The 18916-nt window shown below is 55.6% G+C and overlaps 1 protein-coding gene across 13 annotated transcripts in view; it reads left to right on the plus strand.

Moving 5' to 3' along the window:
• OSBPL2 (oxysterol binding protein like 2) overlaps nucleotides 1-18070 on the plus strand; it is a 40575-nt gene extending 22505 nt beyond the window's left edge. For 9 of the 13 annotated variants that reach the window (XM_064573422.1, XM_064573429.1, XM_064573426.1 and 6 more), the window contains 11 exons: nucleotides 1569-1703; nucleotides 2110-2324; nucleotides 6580-6762; nucleotides 8234-8341; nucleotides 8949-9038; nucleotides 10979-11102; nucleotides 12715-12843; nucleotides 13854-13977; nucleotides 14635-14778; nucleotides 14897-14987; nucleotides 16750-18070. In XM_064573422.1, the coding sequence (XP_064429492.1) occupies nucleotides 1569-1703; nucleotides 2110-2324; nucleotides 6580-6762; nucleotides 8234-8341; nucleotides 8949-9038; nucleotides 10979-11102; nucleotides 12715-12843; nucleotides 13854-13977; nucleotides 14635-14778; nucleotides 14897-14987; nucleotides 16750-16852 (1446 nt within the window). In that variant the 3' untranslated portion in view covers nucleotides 16853-18070. The remainder of the gene's footprint in view (nucleotides 1-1568; nucleotides 1704-2109; nucleotides 2325-6579; nucleotides 6763-8233; nucleotides 8342-8948; nucleotides 9039-10978; nucleotides 11103-12714; nucleotides 12844-13853; nucleotides 13978-14634; nucleotides 14779-14896; nucleotides 14988-16749) is intronic. The other 4 variants (XM_054510181.2, XM_045886062.3, XM_064573431.1 and 1 more) reach the window with 3 other exon arrangements.
• Nucleotides 18071-18916: the final 846 nt, after the last annotated feature.

Consider the following 18916-nt stretch of genomic DNA (forward strand, 5'->3'; position numbering starts at 1 on the left):
GCTCGTTCTGTACCTTTCTTGTCCAGGATCTGGAATTGGCCCCTTGTCCAGGGAGAGAGAGGACTCAAGACCACAGCTGGGCCCCAAAGAGGCTATCAGGTTGCTTTTTCTAGGTTTTTCCCAGGGGAGAGAGCTAGGAGCTGCTTTGATTTGTTTCAACGATGCTTTAAATTTGGGATGACAGGATTAATCTAACCTCCTCTGTCTTCTGTCTGTGCCTCTTTTCTCCCACACCGATAATCCCAGTTTTTTTAAAAGATTTTTATTAATTTATGTGAGAGAGAGAGAGAGAAAGAGAGCATGAGCAGTGTGAGGGGCAGAGGGAGAAGCAGACTCCCTGCTGAGCAAGGAGCCCAATGTGGGACTCATTCCAGGACCCTGGGATCATGACCTGATCTGAAGGCAGACACTTAACCGACTGAGCCACCCAGGCCCCCCCTAATAATCCCAGTTTTTAACGACACTGGAGAGGTCTGATTTAGATGAGCACGTAGTGACTCACCTGCTCTATCCCACAGGAAAAACAGTTCTGGGGAATAGGACCAACTCTGCTGCCAGCAGCATGTTTACTGAAACGTGCAAGTTTGTTGGCTTTTGTGGCTCATTTCGTCCTTAGGGTGCATCTCAAGTCACTGTGTCGTGACCCCTTCTCTGGTTGGCTGTGCCTGAGGGGCTTGCGTGCATTCATTTGTTTCACTTTATTCTTGATGTTTGGAGATTGCCTTTCTAAATTAATTTTGTTTCAGAATTGTAAATCCAAAGTCAAATCTTTTGGATGAGATTCTGGTGTATTCCATTGAAAAAAAACTTAAAAAAAAAAAAAGGAGGGCGCCTGGGTGGCTCAGTCGTTAAGTGTCTGCCTTCAGCTCCGGTCGTGATCTCGGGGTCCTGGGATCGAGCCCCGCATCGGGCTCCCTGCTCAGTGGGGAGCCTGCTTCTCCCTCTCCCACTCCCCCTGCTTGTGTTCCCTTTCTCGCTATGTCTCTCTGTGTCAAATAAATAAAAATTAAAAAATCTTAAAACAAAAAAAATTTCTGATATATTGCAAGAATTTAGCTTCCTGTCCCTGATCTCTCTGTGCATGTCCCCTTCCCCTAGAGGGGACCACTTCGGAACTTTCTGGCCTGTCTTCCCGTGCATCAGAAAACTGATTGTGTGTCATCTCCTCCCTCTTTCTTTAGACAAACAGGGGCTGCTCCACCTTTTCCCTGCATGGTGCAGCCACGGCGATGTAGAGCTGCTTACTCCTGTGGTCATTGCATCGGGCGGCCTCCCGGGGCTGCCCATAGCTCCTGGGGCCCTGTGGGGCATTTGAGTGTCTGGTATTTGGCTGGACCAAAGAGTAGGTGTGTGTGCGGTTATGCTCCAACAGCCAGGCCCCCAGGGGGGCCTCTTTACCCCCAGCCGTGCCCCAGGTGGGTTTGGGTGTTGCCGCTTGAGCAGGTGAGCAGTGGGGTCTCCACATCGTGTACCTTCTTTCTCCTGAAGAGTAAGGCAAGCATCTTCCCTGTGCTCCGAGCAGGGTGGGCCTGAGCCCTCTGGTGACGGGTCTTCCCTGCCCCTCCTAGGAGCTGTCCAAGATCACCATGCCCATCGTCTTCAACGAGCCTCTGAGCTTCCTCCAGCGGATCACAGAGTACATGGAGCATGTGTTCCTCATTCACAGAGCCTCCTGCCAGCCCCAGGCCCTAGAAAGGATGCAGGTGGGTGGTGGGCTCCTTTCAGGGGGCACCGGACATTGAGCTTGGGTGGGTGCCAGACTGTAGTTTTTAATGAACCTGACACCACCTGACCAGACACGTTGTGGTAGGCACCTCACCAGGGGGATGGGCGTGCATGGCTCACACTGACTTTTGGGTGCCGTCCTGCTCGACAGCTCTGGCGTTTGTCCTGGGGCCTGATCTCCACGGGTGGCGGTGGGCCCTGTGCCTTGGCTCCTCCTGGGTCCTTTCAGGACTGGCACCCTGTGTGCATGCGGGCACGGCAGCCAGACTGACGAGTTGTGCCGCGGGGCTGCAAGGCCGGGTGGGCCTGGGCAGGGAAGCCGCACACAGTTCCTGCTTGTGTGGCTTTGAGGAAGTGCCGTGATAAATGACATTTCTCCGGAAGTTCTGTAATCTCAAAACATGTGACAAGCGGGAGACTGAGGTCACCAGGAGCGCATCCTGGCACCGAGGAGCTGCGTGCCTGTGGCCCCTCGCTCACCACCATGTGCGTTGCTCCCAGTGCGTGGCAGCCTTCGCGGTGTCCGCAGTGGCTTCCCAGTGGGAGAGGACCGGCAAGCCCTTCAACCCCCTCCTGGGAGAGACTTACGAGCTGATCAGGTAAGGGCTCAGGCCGTCAGCGTCGCCAGGGCTAGGGACGCAGAGGGAGAAGGCGCCTCGTGGCCGCGGACACAACACACATCACAGCGCCTGGGGTAAAGCGGATGGAGATGGGAGAGTGTGCTGGGCGTCGGGGTGCACTGTGCAGGAGGGTGGGTGGGCTCGTGTTGCACGAAGAGGGAAACAGGCCCTAGTGAGTAAAGCCAGCCCACATCACCAGGGCGTCTTAGTAAGTGTCACAGAGGGGCCGCCGGAGCTGGAGAACGCAGCAGCCGCAGAGGGCGTGAGCGCAGCCTCCCGAGGCTGGCGAGGGGCCAGGGCGATGGAGATCCCTCTGGGTAGAGTTCCTTTCAGGCAGCTCCCCAGCCTGCCCCCGGCTTCTGACCCCGTCTTTGAGGCCCACACACAACCCCAGGACCAGCCCTGCCTGTGGCGGTCCTGGTGGGGGCCCTGGGAGGGTGGGCTGGGCCTGTTTGGGGTGCTCTTCTGACCCCCAGACCACACGAGCGAAAGCTGATGGCAGTGTTGTCTTTCTCCATCACGGGATCAGCCGGGTGAGGGGCAAACTGTCCGGCCCGGGCCGTGACTCCGTGAGCGTGAGCGTGGGGCTCCAGGAGCGTGAGCGTGAGCGTGCGGCTCTGGGAGTGTGAGCGTGAGCGTGCAGCTCTGGGAGCGTGAGCGTGCGGCTCTGGGAGCGTGAGCGTGAGCGTGGGGCTCTGGGAGCGTGAGCGTGCGGCTCTGGGAGCGTGAGCGTGAGCGTGCGGCTCTGGGAGCGTGAGCGTGCGGCTCTGGGAGCGTGAGCGTGAGCGTGCGGCTCTGGGAGCGTGAGCGTGCGGCTCTGGGAGCGTGAGCGTGAGCGTGCGGCTCTGGGAGCGTGAGCGTGCGGCTCTGGGAGCGTGAGCGTGAGCGTGCGGCTCTGGGAGCGTGAGCGTGCGGCTCTGGGAGCGTGAGCGTGAGCGTGCGGCTCTGGGAGCGTGAGCGTGCGGCTCTGGGAGCGTGAGCGTGAGCGTGCGGCTCTGGGAGCGTGAGCGTGCGGCTCTGGGAGCGTGAGCGTGAGCGTGCGGCTCTGGGAGCGTGAGCGTGCGGCTCTGGGAGCGTGAGCGTGTGGCTCTGGGAGCATGAGCGTGCGGCTCTGGGAGCGTGAGCGTGAGCGTGCGGCTCTGGGAGCGTGAGCGTGAGCGTGCGGCTCTGGGAGCGTGAGCGTGCGGCTCTGGGAGCGTGAGCGTGAGCGTGTGGCTCTGGGAGCGTGAGCGTGCGGCTCTGGGAGCGTGAGCGTGCGGCTCTGGGAGCGTGAGCGTGAGCGTGCGGCTCTGGGAGCGTGAGCGTGCGGCTCTGGGAGCGTGAGCGTGAGCGTGCGGCTCTGGGAGCGTGAGCGTGCGGCTCTGGGAGCGTGAGCGTGAGCGTGCGGCTCTGGGAGCGTGAGCGTGCGGCTCTGGGAGCGTGAGCGTGAGCGTGCGGCTCTGGGAGCGTGAGCGTGCGGCTCTGGGAGCGTGAGCGTGAGCGTGCGGCTCTGGGAGCGTGAGCGTGCGGCTCTGGGAGCGTGAGCGTGAGCGTGGGGCTCTGGGAGCGTGAGCGTGCGGCTCTGGGAGCGTGAGCGTGAGCGTGCGGCTCTGGGAGCGTGAGCGTGAGCGTGCGGCTCTGGGAGCGTGAGCGTGCAGCTCTGGGAGCGTGAGCGTGAGCGTGCGGCTCTGGGAGCGTGAGCGTGCGGCTCTGGGAGCGTGAGCGTGAGCGTGTGGCTCTGGGAGCGTGAGTGTGAGCGTGGGGCTCTGGGAGCGTGAGCGTGAGCGTGCGTCTCTGGGAGCGTGAGCGTGCGTCTCTGGGAGCGTGAGCGTGAGCGTGGGGCTCTGGGAGTGTGAGCGTGGGACCCCGGAAGTGTGAGCGTGCGCAGTCCTTTGTGGGGCGTTTGGCGAGGGCAAGAGTAGTTTTTACTCCACCTCTCCCTGGGTCCTGTGGAGAGCTTTTTGGAATGTTTTATTAAATAAAAGTTTGTGTTTTAATTATAGAGCATGTTCCTTGTGGAAAACGTGTAGGTTGAGCAAAGTGAGACGAGTCAGACGTGATCCTGTAGAGTTAATGTTTTGGTGGATTTCCTCCGCGTGTCGTGTGTCGTGTGTGTGTTCACACGGTGTGACTGTGGTAATTTGTATGCTTGCCACCTCACCTCGTGCCGTCCTCGTGTCCCCACGATGCGACGCGCTTGTGCGGAGTCACGCCGCGTGTCGTCTGACGTGTGCGCGCGCCTCGCGTGTGGTGCCGGGCGCTGCTGCCTTCGGTCGTGAGAGAGCGCGCGTTGTGTGGTCCCTGGTGTCTGGGTTTCAGGAGTCCTTCAGGTCGTGCTTCTCGGGCTCTTTGTTGCCCGTGCTAACGTGCGTTAACGATCACGAGTTCTTCAAAGGGAGCACGCGCTTGTGAGAACTGGGGTGTTGGTCCGCTTGAGTCCGCGCTCGGGGCGTGTGGCGGCGCTGACGAGCGTGTGCAGGGGGCGAGCGTCGGCCCTGGTTTCTGACGTCTGCGGGCAGAGTCGTCACCCGTAGCCACGCACGTCTTCACGGAAACCCCTTAGCAGTTGGGGAAGCGACAGAAATGTCTAGTGTCAGGCTCTCGCCTGGGTCTGGCTGCCGCTCACCTCGCGGCACCCCCGCCGCGTGCCCCCCGCCGCGTGCCCCCCCCCCGCGTGGCCCCCCCACTGCATGCTGCTGGCGTTGGGGGCAGCGGCCTGCTGTTCTGAGGGACTGACCGGCTGGCTGGCACTGAGTGCTGCTTTCGAAATCCCATTCCCTCGAGAAGGCTGGCGGGTCAGAAGGCACGGTTTTGCCATGGGGTGTGCTCGCGGGCGACGGCAGCCAGGAGGGGACCCTGGGTGTAGAGGGCAAGTCCCTCCTTCTTCAGTTCAGAGACGGGGAAACTGAGGCCCACCTGAGGGAAAAACCTGCCCCGACAGTCACTCTTCAGGGAAATTTTGTTCTGAATTCACGTGGACAGTTCTTTCTTTTCTAGAATCACGCCTCTTGAGCGACAGTTACTCCCTGCCGTGGTCGAGATTCTGACCTTGTCTAGCTCTGAGGAAATTGTTAGTATTTTCATTTATTCAAAAGCACCATTAACATATCTTGGAAAGAAAAATTAAAACATAATATAAAAGAAGTTTTAGACAACGGGAGACAAGCAGTACGGATTAAAAGACTCAATGACCCCGAGATGCTGGACATGGTGCGACACACCTTCCTATTCGTCTTTTCCAGGAACTTCATTCAGGGGTTGAGCCAGTTTCCACTGATAGAGAAATGAGCCTTCCTCCTAACCTTGCAGGTGCCGTGTGTCACGTCCTGGTGTCCAGGTCGCGCGTGTGGCCTATGCCCTGCGGGCAGGGCCCTGAGGGGTCTTCCTGTTTGAGGAGCTACGTAACTGAACCAAGTCATGCTCCATGTCTTTTTCCCTACAGATTGCTCCTGTAGAACCAAAAATAGCACTTTCTTTTCTTAGACAAGTGTTCATTTTGTAAATTACATACCTTGGTAGGCAACCTTTTAAAATCAAATTTTTCAACTTTTCTTTCTCTGTAACGATTGGAAATTCTGATTCCAGTTAAGTTAGTAATTATGTGGTTTAGCTTTTATAATTTTTAATGACTACAACTGTAGGTGTATTCACAGTTCCAGAACAATTAAGAACTGACATTTTTATTGAAAAAGAGCGTGTACCAAAAATCCTATTTCCTGGCCAGGAGTGTCTTGGGGCATCAGACATTCCATCACGAAACTTCCAGAAGCCTTAGAAGAAGGCTAGAGAAGAACCCCCTTAGGCGCTGGGCGTCCCTTGAGGACTAAGATGGCAGTTTGGTATCGGGGCCTCTACGTCCCTGGTTCCAAGAGACACATCTAGATCTGCATGTTCCGGCGGGGAGGGGGGAGCTGTGAGCAGAGGGTCAGGGTGGAAGAGGCCCCTCTGCACTATTCCTTGTTCTGTCTAGTGTTCAGATGTGCCCCAGAGGCACAGTGGATGTGTGTGCAAGTGTGTGTGTTTGTGTGGAGTGTCAGCATTAGGCTGTCAGAGAGCAGGTGGTGGATATTTCTGCCCCCTGGGAGAGGGGGCATGGAGCGTGCGTTCGCCTTTCTCAGTGCCCATCCTGGACACGGCTGGGGTGGGCCTGCCGTGCCAGGGGCTGCGGGGTTCCCCCGAGAGGGGTGCTGAGCCGGCCTTTGTCGGATTTGACGGTCTCTGATGTGGCTCTCTCCCCTCTTGTTTTTGTGCCTAGGGAAGATTTAGGATTCAGATTCATATCTGAACAGGTCAGCCACCACCCCCCGGTTAGTGCATTTTATTCAGAAGGCCTCAATCAGGACTTCCTGTTTCACGGCTCCATCTACCCGAAGCTGAAGTTCTGGGGCAAGAGCGTGGAGGCCGAGCCCCGGGGCACCATCACGCTGGAGCTGCTCAAGTGAGTGCGGCGGCCGGGAACCTGAACAGAAACGCAGACTCTTCCTTCCAGTGTGGGGGTCACAGCCTTTCTCTGTTCAGACCTTTCCAACTGCAGGAGCCCCTTCAGATGGGAACTCCCTGTCAGACCCCTCCCCGGGACGGGCGCAGTTCGCACGCCTGATTGCTGTGTGCCCCATGTGACCTGAATCGCCTTCATCGCCACTGCTGCTAGCTGTTCCCGGACGTAGGAACTTCCAACAGCCACCGTTTGCCCTCCCACGCGGTTCCTGAGGGCTGGGACCGGGGAGCCGCATAGTAGGCCGCCCTGGCTCAGGGCCCCTTGAGGTGGCAGAAGCCATGGTGTCTTTTATGACCTCATCTCAGAAGTGACCCTAACCTTAAACCCCCGTTGGTCACACAGACCAGCCCTGCTTGAGGGCAGGAGAGAGACGCGGGCTGAATCCCAGGAGGTAGGGAACACTGAGGGGCGTCCTGGAGGCTGCCCACAGACCTGTTAAACCTTCATCCCAACGCTCCCCCATGCAGTGTTGCTCAGACATCTCGCAAAGCAACAACCGAGTCTCTAGCAATTGCCTGGATGTTGCAAAACCATTGTTAGATGGGTCCAGGCCGCGGAGAGCTGCTGGTTCTCGGAGGTGCTAGTCTTGCTCACCGTAGCCTGCTGTAATGAAGCATCTGGTATCACTTTTGCTTCGTGGCTGGTGGCCAGAGAATAGCAGTACCTGAGTCCCATGCATCTCTGGGCCCAGTGAGGGCACCCCCTTTTCTGGGAAGCGTGCCTGTCTTGCGGTGGTCTTTGCTTTCTTGAGGTGAGGCATGCAGAACTGAAACGTGGCAAACCTTATTGATTAATGCGTTTGGGTTCCCCCTGGAAATTTGAGGGGTTCCAGGTATTTATCCTGAATACTTCTGCTCTGAGCTGGTCTCTGCCCTTCAGTATGGCTCCCTGACATGGCCTCCCTCAAAACACGGGTCTGTGCCCTTGATCCACCTTTGTGGGGCTTTCTCTTTGGGTCAGGCCTTTTGGGGAGCATGAGGAGGACACGCAAAGGTGTTTGGAAGGTTGTTCTCGGCAGTCGCGTGTGCCCCAGCGTTCCTGCCACGGAGCGGCTCCCCACGACCCTGGGCCGGCCCGGGGCATGTGGCTCCTGCTGGTGGAGGGGCTGGTGTGCCCACAGCTTCCCAGGACAGCCGTGTCTCTCTGTCTCGGTGGTCTCCTGTCGCTTATTAACTTGTCCTGACATTTCAGTAGAAAGCTTTGTTGATGCTACAAAGGAAAGCAGAAATAAATTTCAAACAAATGCTAAGTAAATCGCCACCGTTGGAGGGAGTTCAAAGCAATATTCGGCTCTTGTACGGGTTTTAAGGCAATTATGGTTTAATTCTGTCTGGTATTTCGCTTCGTAGGTCACGCAGTGTCTTTTGCTTTGCTGGCCTCTGACTTGCTTGTTTTCTGGCATGTTTCCCAGACACAATGAGGCCTACACCTGGACCAACCCCACCTGCTGTGTACATAACGTGATCATCGGGAAGCTCTGGATAGAGCAGTATGGGACGGTGGAGATTGTAAACCACAGGTAATAGTGCCCAAGGTGCCGTGATGGTCACAGAACGCGTGGGACGTGCAGACGCGCTGCGTCCTCGAGGAGGCGCTTCCGCCCTGCTCCCTGCAGCTGTGTCCGTCCTCGGGGTGTGTTTTGCTTGCACGGAGGGCCGGGCCCAGTGCTCCCTGGTGCGGGTGCTGGTCGGTGCTGGTTCGTCTCTGGTGCCCCTTGTTGCTTCCTGTTTTCGTGTTAGTCACAATAGTGAATTTATTTTGAAATTTTAAACTACACTGAAGGATGGTGTGATTCCCAGATGAGAAAGTCACTACCATCCTCAAACGTTACCCACTGTCCATACCTTCTTCCTAGGAGCTCATGACCTATCGGCTTTGTTTTCCTGCAGCTTTATTGAGATATTGTTTGCATATCATAAAATTCACGCACTTAAATTGGAAACTTAGGTGATGTTTAGTGTATGTACTGAAGCGTGCCGCCGTCAGGGTTGGAACCTCTCGGTCGGCGCAGCGAGCTCCCCCACATGCCCACCGCCGCCCCCACCCTGGCCGCCTCTCCTTCCCCGTTCACCTCCCCCGGCCATTTCTCATCACACAACAGAAGCCTGTGTTTGTTTTCCCCGCAGAACTGGAGATAAGTGTGTGCTTCATTTTAAACCCTGTGGATTGTTCGGGAAGGAACTTCACAAAGTGGAGGGGCACATTCAAGACAAAAAGTAGGTCTACGCACGGACGGTTCAGCCCGGGCTCCTACGGCGTGCGCGCACCTTGTTAGCGATGCCATCATGCCAGTGACGTCTGTTCATGGGAGAGAAAAATGATGACTCTCTTCTGTTTAGAAAAGACATTTCCTTATTGAGTCTGCAAGGGGACGAAGGATTAGTTTTAAGTGTCGTCTCTGGGTTGTGAGTGAGTGGGGTCTGTCTGTCCGTCTCTTGAGGATGAAAGATCTGCGTCTGTTTTCTTTTGATAAAATGGACGTGAGGAAATTAGGCGTCCTCACGGAGAGCTAATCCTGCGGCTTTGCAACCAGAGCTGAGGTTGGAAACGTGAACGTGAGTCTCCTCCTCTCTAGCAGCGCCTGCTACCGGTCGTCGGCACAGCTCCAACCCTCGCTTATGAGGGCTTTTAAAGTGTTTGTGAGCAGAGAAACGGTCAGAGTCCACAACAGATTTTCTGGGGTTTTCTCTCCTTTGGGTTACTTACCTTATGTTTTTGGTCTCAAATTTCCCATTTTTTTTCCCCAGTAAGGAATTTGGGTTTTATATAATGTCATGAAACTCCTGCCAGCTCCGAAAGCCATACATTTTTTTTTCTTTTTTACAAGTAGGCTCTGTACCCAACGTGGGGCTTGAACTCACCACCCCGAGATCAAGAGTCACGTGCTCTACCAACTGAGCCAGCCAGGAGCCCCCGACACATTTTTAATCAGAAACAAGTTTCCAGTGTAAAGCAGTGGGTGCTTTTGCTCCTTCTTCCTACTCTTTGGGTAGCAGAAGGTCACCTGCTCAAATGGCCTGTGAGATGCTTTTAGGCTTTAGACTCTGAGCACCTTGCCCACTGAAGTAAGTCGGGACTCAGCCCGCAGACTTTGGAGGACAGCAGTTCTCTTCATGACCGCGCCCGAACAGCCTCTCCCTGGTGGAAACAACCCCAGCAGAGACTGTGGTCGGCTTGCGTACAGACGCGGGCTATAGAAGCGGAGCCCGTGCCATGCCTTGAGGCACGCTCACCAGCCCTTAGGGGCTGCAAACCCTGTTCTGATTTTCTGGTTTTCTGTCCCAAATTGGAGTGAGCTCTTTCCTAATGCTCTACTTCTTGGAGACAGACCATGTTGGCCAAAGTGTCTGCTGAGTGAGGACTGGCCGAGTGTCCCCCCACCACTCCCTGCGTGCTAGTTTTCCAGGCTGAGCCTCTGAGACAGGGGTGCCCTCCCAGGATGTCACACGCCTGGCAGAGTAGTATTTCCAGGGAGCGCATGGCCACTGTGCTTTCCCTGCAGGAGGATGCAAAAAAGAAAAAACAAAACGGTCCTACACTATTGGCGTTCCTTTTGGAATCAGGCAGAGTGCTCTGGTGGTTGACCTGGAAAGTCTCCAGAGATTATTATTAAATGAAAAAAGCAGGCGAGTGATGATGTGGGCATCCGATTTGCAGTTATATTGAAATTGAAGGGCTATTGATGTGATTTATTGGGGGTGGGACACAGTGCGTGGAAGTTTGTGCATTTCAGGGATGGTGACCAGACAGGCAATGCAGGCTTACATGACACCAGACGCCCCCTGTTTCTCACCTTCTCTGGGTGGCAGGGCCCTGCCAGCCACCCTTCGGGGCTATGTGTCCTCATCCTCTTTGCTGCTTTGGCGAATCAGGCCCGAGCAGGGGCCCTAAAAGGCAGATTTTCCTCTTTGCACTTATGTCCAGAGAAGTCCTAACATTTATAAGAAGACAAGCCAGAACGGGCATTTATTCCATGGTCAAAATTAAGGTGCTGCATGTTTAGATGAATGATTTTTGATTAAATTCCCTTTGACAGGGTGCCGGCTGGCTCAGTTGAAAGAGCACGCAACTCTTGATCTCGGGGTTGTGAGTTGGGTGTAGAGATTACTAAAAAAAATAAACTTTAAAAAAATAAATAAAATAATTTCCTTTGCAGCAAAAAGAAGCTCTTTATGATCTATGGAAAATGGACAGAGTGTTTGTGGGGCATAGACCCTGCTGCATATGAGTCCTTCAAGAAACGGGAGAGGAGAGGTGACCAGCTGAGCAAGGCACAGCCGGTAAGGTGTTGCTTTCCCCAAGGGTGGCCCCCGGGGCCGGGGCGTGGGGCAGGGCTTTCGGCTGCTGGAGTGCTGGGAATCAGCCTTCCCTCTGCTGGCTGGCTGTGGGGTCCTAGATTCTGCCTGTCGGTGCGAGCCTGCTTGTCTGGACGCTCCATGGGGCTCGGGTTTATCTGCATGTTGGCTGTGCAGAGGCGGCTGTTGTCGGCTGGGCTGGGTTCCTTGGTGCCTCCCCGTGCCCCCTAAGCCTGGCAGAATCCAAGTGCACCTGCGCTTCTCTCTGGGAACCCTGTGCTCTGAGTGCTTCTTCATACCCTTCCTGTGTTCTTGAACCTTGTTCGCTTAGACCCTCTTCAGAAATCAAGAGAAGGTCATGTCTGTGTTTTTAGTTCTGAGAGCCAGGTAATATATTCCACAGTCGAAAAGTTTTGGCAAAGATACTTTTCCCCTGGAGCTTTGGAATTCTGATGATCTTAGGGCTAGTTATTCTTGAGCTTCAAACTAGAAGTGGTAGTTCAAAAGAGATGTCCGATTTTTTGAGGTAAGAAGTCATGGGCCAAACCCAGTGTTTGGTATTTCTGTCCTAAAGGTGTTGGGCCTCCCCCAGGGTTTCAGTGTCTGGCCGTGTGGCATTCTTCTCTAATGGTGCTCTTTGACTTAAAAAGAAAGTTTCATTTAAAGACCACACAGATTTAGAACGGGAAATCCATTGAGGATTGGCTTTTAATGCCTTAGCTTGGCTTCATTGTCCTTTGGGTAGCCTAGATGTGAGAGGTGGTTTTACGTGAACACTCATCCCTGAATGGCCTCTATTGAGCTTCTGGCAGCAAACCCCATAGCCTATGGCCAATAGCACCAAACCCTGTTGGAGTCAGCTGGGGGGTCCTGAGGCCACCTCATCATACTCCAGCATTCTGGAACAGCCACGTGGGGGCCCACGTCTTTCTCTAGGCCCCACTGAGTTTGAAAAGTAAGGTGGTGGTTGCATCTTCTTCTTCAGAGGTGGTCTCCAGCTGGGGTTCAGCCTAGAAGCACTGAGATACCATGAAATCCCAGACGTGAGCCAGTTCTTTTTTTTTTTTTTAAGACTTTATTTATTTATTTGAGAGAGAGAATGAGAGCATGAGATGGGGATGGGTCACAGGAAGAAGCAGACTCCCTGCCGAGCAGGGAGCCCGATGCAGGGCTCGATCCCAGGACTCCAGGATCATGACCTGAGCCAAAGGCAGCTGCTTAACCGACTGAGCCATTCAGGCACCCCTCCGTGAGCCAGTTCTTGGCTGCAGGGAGAGCCGCAGCGTGTGGGGATGGTCTCTGGCTCAGGAGAGCCACCCTTAGCTTGAACCGGACCAGCTGTTGGGGAAGGCACGGCCCCCTCCAACAGGGAGCAGACTCGCTAGCATCGCTTTGTGCTGCGTGCACTTCTCCCCACAGGAAAGCGCTGCCTGGCTGCTGACGTCTGCTCTCTCTCGGGGGCCCCAGAAGAGAGAACACCACCGTATCTCCTCACTGGCGAGCGCATCTTGCCCTGCCCAGGGCCATCGCTGGCCAGACAGTTGCTCAAGAGTAGCTGTCCCTCCAGGCTGGCTATCTCAAGTTTTCTGTGTTTCAGGACAACGGCTCCCAGAAAGCTGATGGCGACGTGCTGGACTCCGTGCCCGAGGTTCAGGAGACGGTGCAGGTCATTCCTGGCAGCAAGCTACTCTGGAGGGTCAACACTCGGCCCCCCAACTCTGCCCAGGTTCGTACGCCCCCCGCAAGTCTGGGCCTCTCTGTGCCGCCAACCCCTGGCCCGGCCCCTCAGCTGTTCTTCAGGCCATTGTCCCAAGGCAGAGGGGCCCTCTGTCTCTGGGTTGGACCGTGCTGCAGCGTGAGCCTGTGGGGGCTCCTGGCCCTCCTGGAGCCCCAGCCGAGGCCTGGCCTTGGCCTGACCTCCCTGCAGCGAAGGCTGTGCTCTGCCAACATGTCGTGTGGGCGTGACGCGCCCCAGCACGCGCATGGTGTGATGACTGCCTGCTCTAGACAGCCTGCACCGGCTGGGTCTTCCTGAAGGGCCTTCCAAATCGGTCTGAGACCTTGTTTTCTGACTTATCAACTTAGAGGTTTAAATGCGTTTTGTTATTTTGAAAATTACACTTACAATTTGTATTACATATAACAAGCTAATAAATGCAAGAACATTGTGTAATAAGTTTATTTTGATATCTATCGTTAATTGTTTTGTTCAAATGTAAGTTACATATACAACACGTTATACAATTTTTTATTGTATTTCACACCCTATTAACGTAGCAGGACACTGTAAAATAAGCAAAAGGAAACAAAATATCCCCGTGTGCATATTACGTAGCATAGCCACAGTTTGCTCTCAGCAGGGTGTAAAATGGTATGACGGAACAGAAAAAAAGCCGTATTTCTTTTCAGGGAATTCCTTTTACAAGTAGTGCTTGCTCTTCCCTCCTTTGGTTCCCTACGTGTGTGGAGCTGCCCACAGACGCTGGGTGCCCCTGGGCCCCAGGAGCAGAGCTGGAGCACAGCCTGGACCCCTATCTGAGGTGGCGGCAGGGACCTTCTCCGCACCTGCCTGGGGCAGGGGCGCGCTGTGGGGCTCTCAGGCCGCATCCAGGCAGGGGGATCTGCAGGCAGTCCCCCAGGAGCTGGTGACACTCAGCTGCTCCAGCGGCTTCGAGCTGTGAGCCGGGCGCAGAAACCAGTACCGTTGGTGGTAACTGTCTGTGCGTCTCTCTCCAGATGTACAATTTCACCAGTTTCACCGTCAGCCTCAACGAGCTGCAGAGTGGCATGGAGAAGACCCTGGCCCCCACGGACTGCCGCCTGCGCCCCGACATCCGCGGCATGGAGAACGGCGACATGGGTGCGCACGCGGGCTGGCGGGGGAGGGGCGCACGGGCTGCAGGTGGACAGACGGGGACGTGCAGGACAGTGCTTCTCATGCTCTCCATGCTGGAAGAGTTTTAAGAATTCTAGCCTGTTCCAGACCCTTTTGCAAATACGATGCATTAAATTACAGGAAAAATGAAACCGAATGCGTGCAAAATATAAGTCCCCAAGGTTTTATTATTAGCGTCAACAGACATTAGGGTAATGTTCCAAAGATTGCACATTTTGTCCGTTAAAAGTCAGCATAGGCCCCATGTTCCAGGCTAGTTGGCTCACATACTGTGGACGTGTCTGTGTGACGGAGCTGGCCACGTGCTCGCTCCCCCGCTGCCTCGGGTCAGGCTGGCAGCCCGGGACACCCCCGGAAGGCTGTCTGAAGTGGCCCTGGGACTTGTTTACATGGTTGGTGTTCAGTGGAGAGGATGTGCAGGGCAGGCGGGTGGGCGGGCAGCCCCCCCCGCTCTCGAGAGCCAGCCTCTGAGCTCACACTCGCAACCGGGCAGCAGTCCTCGGGCTCCCGCGTGGCAGCTAGCTGTGGGTCACGTCCACAGGAAGTGGCTCCTGCTGACCCTGCCCTGTGGGTTGAGTTGCCCGTGAGCCTCACCACGCCCCGCGTGATGCTGTTTCACAGGTTCTGCTGCGCGCCCCTGCGTGGTGGGGGCACACGGCCTGCCTCTCCCCGAAGCCCTGCTGGTGTCCGGGCACCACCCTACCCTCGCCCCGGAGTCTGGTTTGCAGATGATGACATTTCTGGCCAGTGGGACTTTCGTTTCAGGTCTGGAATGGGGCAGTTCCAGCATCTGCTTCCTTTAGCGCTCACCTCTGCTTGAGGTCAGCTGGGAGCTTCACTATCAAGCCTGACTCCTGACCCAGACCGTGTGCTTGGCCCTCAGATCTGGCGAGCCAGGAGAAGGAGCGGCTAGAGGAGAAGCAGAGGGAGGCCCGGAGGGAGCGAGCCAAACAAGAGGCCGAGTGGCAGACGAGGTGAGGCCTCGGTGGCAGGGAGGGGGCAGTGGCAAGGGCCCCACGTGCACCTGTGGCTGAGCAGAAGCTCTTCCGGGGTCCCGTTAACGTGGGGCCCATGGCACAGACGGGCCGAGTCTCCCAGGAGGCGAGCATGCACCCCGCGGTGCCAGCACAGGTCAGCTCAGGCCCGGGCCTCGCAGTCCTGCCCCCGGCATGTCTGACCCTGAGTGCTCCGCTCAAATAGGGCACATTTTAAAAGGAAACGTAGTCTGAAGCAAGCCATTAAGGGGAGGCAAACACAGCTTTCAGAAGGGCAGCGCTGTGGAAGAAGCCGTGTGTTCAGCCATCACCCCGTGGCCCTGCCACGGACACGGCTGCTGTTCTGCACATCACCTGCCACGTGGCACAGGGGGCCTGAGTGGCCACGGCCGGGGACAAGGTAGTGCGGATCGGGGGGGCCTGCAGGTCAGGACACGCCTGTGCTCAGACCAGGTGGGAGACGGGGAGACGGGGAGCGGCCACTGCCAGCCCTGGGCTGCCTCCTGCTGCCTCCCTGCAGGATGGGGGCAGTTGTAGTTTGTCAGGAGTCACAGTTCAGTCAGGTAAGTGCCGTGACACTTGAGCATAACTAAAAATACGCACCTTAAAGTGTTCGTCCTACAGAAGTCTTCAGGTGGTTCTGAGCTGTTCACTCCGTATTCTTTCCAGTCACACTTCATACTTTGTCATAATTGTTCTCCAGGCCCAGGACGATCACCTCCAGTGACGGTTATGTGACCAACATTTTTAAAACCAATTCTTCGTGCTTGGGCTCCCAGTTTGATTAGTATCGTGCTTTCAGTAGTTTGATATTTGGAATTGCCTTTGTTCCCAGAAAAGGCTTGAAAAGAGTTAATCTTTCATTGTTTTTCTTTAAGTGGTTGATTTAAAAAATATATTGTGGAGATAACGATATTTTGTCCTGAGATGGTGACTTCTACTTTGTGAGCCCCCCACATCCACTTTATGATAACTTGCAGGCGTCCTCTGTTGTCTTCATGTTGTGCAACAGAAGTGGAGGTGGCCCAGGGGGTGGGGTGGGGGGGCTGCAGGGGCAGGGGGGAGGGGGGTGCAGGGGGGCTGCAGGAGTGGGGGTACGGGGTGGAGGGTGGGGGGCTGTAGGAGCAGGGGCGGGGGTGTGGGGGGCTGCAGGCGCAGGGGCAGGGGGGTGTGGGGCCACAGGGTGGGGGGCGAGGGTGTGGGGGGCCGCAGGCACGGGGCCACAGGGCGGGGGTGTGGGGGGCTGCAGGGGCACGGGGGTGCGGGGGGCTGCAGGCGCAGGGGTACGGGGGGTGGGGATGGTGGTTTGCACAGGGCACAGGTGTCCCACAGGAGCCAGTGGGGGCCTCCTAGGGCGCAGGGCCAGAAACGCAGCCCGGTGGCAGCCACCACTGTCCCTCTGCCTGCAGGCTCTCCCCTCTCCCCAGGTCGACGCAGGCTTTGAGGGAAGGCGGCACTGTGCGCCTTCCCACCTTGAAAGGTGCGGGCGCTGTTGAGCAGCCAGGCAGCCTCTGCTGATGGCCCAGCGTGTTTTCTGTTAAATCCTTGAGGTTTTGCTGGTGAAGCGGACCCCAGGCTTGTTTGGAGGGGAGAGTCCGAGTGAAAATGTGGTTAAGCCTTCTCAGCTGAAGTCGCTGCCCCGGCCCCGCTGAGGGTTGCGTGTTGCCATGGGGACACCCCGTGGGAGGGACCGCGGCCCTGACTGTGCTCTCGCCTCCTGAGCGCCTCGTCTGTGTTGCAGGTGGTTCCACCAGGGCAGCAACCCGCACACGGGGACTCCTGACTGGTTGTACACAGGGGGTTACTTTGAGCGGAATTTCTCACGCTGCCCGGATATCTACTGAGGGGCTGGAGTGGCCCCGGACCCCGGGACCGGAGGCTGGACTCCATCAAGCGGCTGCTCAGAACTCTGGTCGCGGCAGAAACCGGCTTTTCCAACGACTGTGTTCGTGGCGACAGCACCATCCCCGGTCGAGGATTTTATTCTAATTAACTTTTGATTTTGCCAAACATTTTACTGCTGTTGCAGTCTCTTCATAAAGCTTCACTTGGGATCATCATGTTCTCATTAAGGGTGGAAAAGGAAAATCCTTTGCAGTCCCTTCACATGACGGGACTCGGCTGGGCTTGTGTAGCTGACGGCACCCTCTTCCTTGTAAAGTTTATCACTAAAGTCCGTGACCAGGGGGGCTCCTTTAGTCATAAATCCCTCCATAGTCCTCCTTGTAATGCAGAAGGGTTTCTGAGACTGTTTTGAATGTGAACCGATAACAGGGGAAGATGGATCTTGAAAAAAATCCTTTGAAGAGCTTTATACAGGCCAGGAATTAAGGTAATACAAGAGTGAAGATTTTCAAAGCATCAGATTGAATGAAATGAAAAGTTGTCAGATTCTGTATTTTTTACCAATCTTCGATAATGTAAAGATTACTTTTAAAATATTTAAGTTAAAACTACTTGAATAGTATTTTGCTGAAAAGCAAGATATGCATTAATCACCAATTGTATACTATCCAAACTGAAGCATTCCCATGACACCCTGGGACAGCTGGAAACCTGGAGGGGTGCTGATGGAACCCCCTGGGCGGCTCCCAGCCGTGAAGGGAGCCCCGCCTCTGGCCTCGTCCACACCCCTTGTCACCAGGGCGTCCTGGTCAGTGCAGGCCACACCACGTCACAGAGTGTCACTGTTCCCAGCTGTGTCCCTCCCAGCATGCACATTCAGACGCGGGTGAGTCACAGCGGGTGTGCCCCACGGGAGGGTCCGCAGCAGCCTTTGCTCACAACCCTGTAATTAAAGTTATTTAACAAAAAATAGGTGTATGTCCATTTTAGCAAACATCTGTTCAAGTGACTGTGGTCTTCCTGTAGAAATGTCAACACCACAGGGCGCAGCAGGGCTCTGAGCGGAAGGCCGTCCTCTGAACGCATGCACACACTTGCACACTCAGGCCCACACGCAGTCGTATGTAGGGAGTGGCGGGTTCTCCATGAGAGGGTGTCATCCCTGTGTGTCCAGGCTTCAACATCACATTTGTAATTAAAACTCTTTTAAAAGCCAATACTTGTTCCGAAGGCTTGATTTTGTGGCTTTGGACACAGGAAGCCAGGGTGGAGGGAGGAATCGAGAGAATCTGCTCGACGGGGACATGAGCGGAGCCACTGGCACAGGGTTTACCCTGGGGACGCTGTTCCGAGAGCAGATTTTGGGGTGTCTGGTTGTCTGCGTGGGGAGGCCTTTGTGGCCGGGGCTGGGCTCATTTTCTGGGGGCGAGCGCAAGCTGAAATTGTCCAAGGGCACAACCCTAGGACACATTTAAAATGACAGGAGTTAGGGCATTTTAACGACTTCTTCTGGATGAATCCATTTCTCACGGCCACTGGTCATTGGCCAGCAAGTTTTGTGCTTTTAAGTCCGCCGACAAGGCCGGGTCTCAGGGTCAGGGGTGCGTTGGCCCGGGCCCAGCCCAGGCGCCAGAGGAGGGGGGCAGGACAGCCGGCGCCAGGGCCCAGTGTGTCCAAGGGGCCCCTGTCACTCGGCTTATGGATTTTAACCTGCCGTTTCTGCAGATGCTGACACGTAAAGTTACTGCCTCTACTTTGTGCCCCTTGATAATCTCGGACGTCAGATGTTGGTCTGTAATAAAGAGGTTTCCGGTAGAAAATGCATTTTAAAAAACGAGCACCTGCTACTGATGCATTTGGCCTGTGTGGAATGTGATGGCCTTCTTGGCCACGTGATGTCCTTGTGGCTTTGGCATAAGGGCCCAGGAGCTTTTTAGAGTCCTTTTGTAGCTTAGAACATCCGTGGAGAATGAAAAGTAGAGCATGCTTTCCCCAAAGAACTTGGTATTTTGGTTTTATTTCCTTTTGAAGTTAGGGTTCAGTTACATGTCCCTGGACTCTGT

This window comes from Mirounga angustirostris, unplaced genomic scaffold, assembly GCF_029215605.1.
Source record: "Mirounga angustirostris isolate CCGP_5_RB_7025 unplaced genomic scaffold, mMirAng1.0.hap1 SCAF_10, whole genome shotgun sequence".
Classification (NCBI taxonomy): Eukaryota; Metazoa; Chordata; class Mammalia; order Carnivora; family Phocidae; genus Mirounga; species Mirounga angustirostris.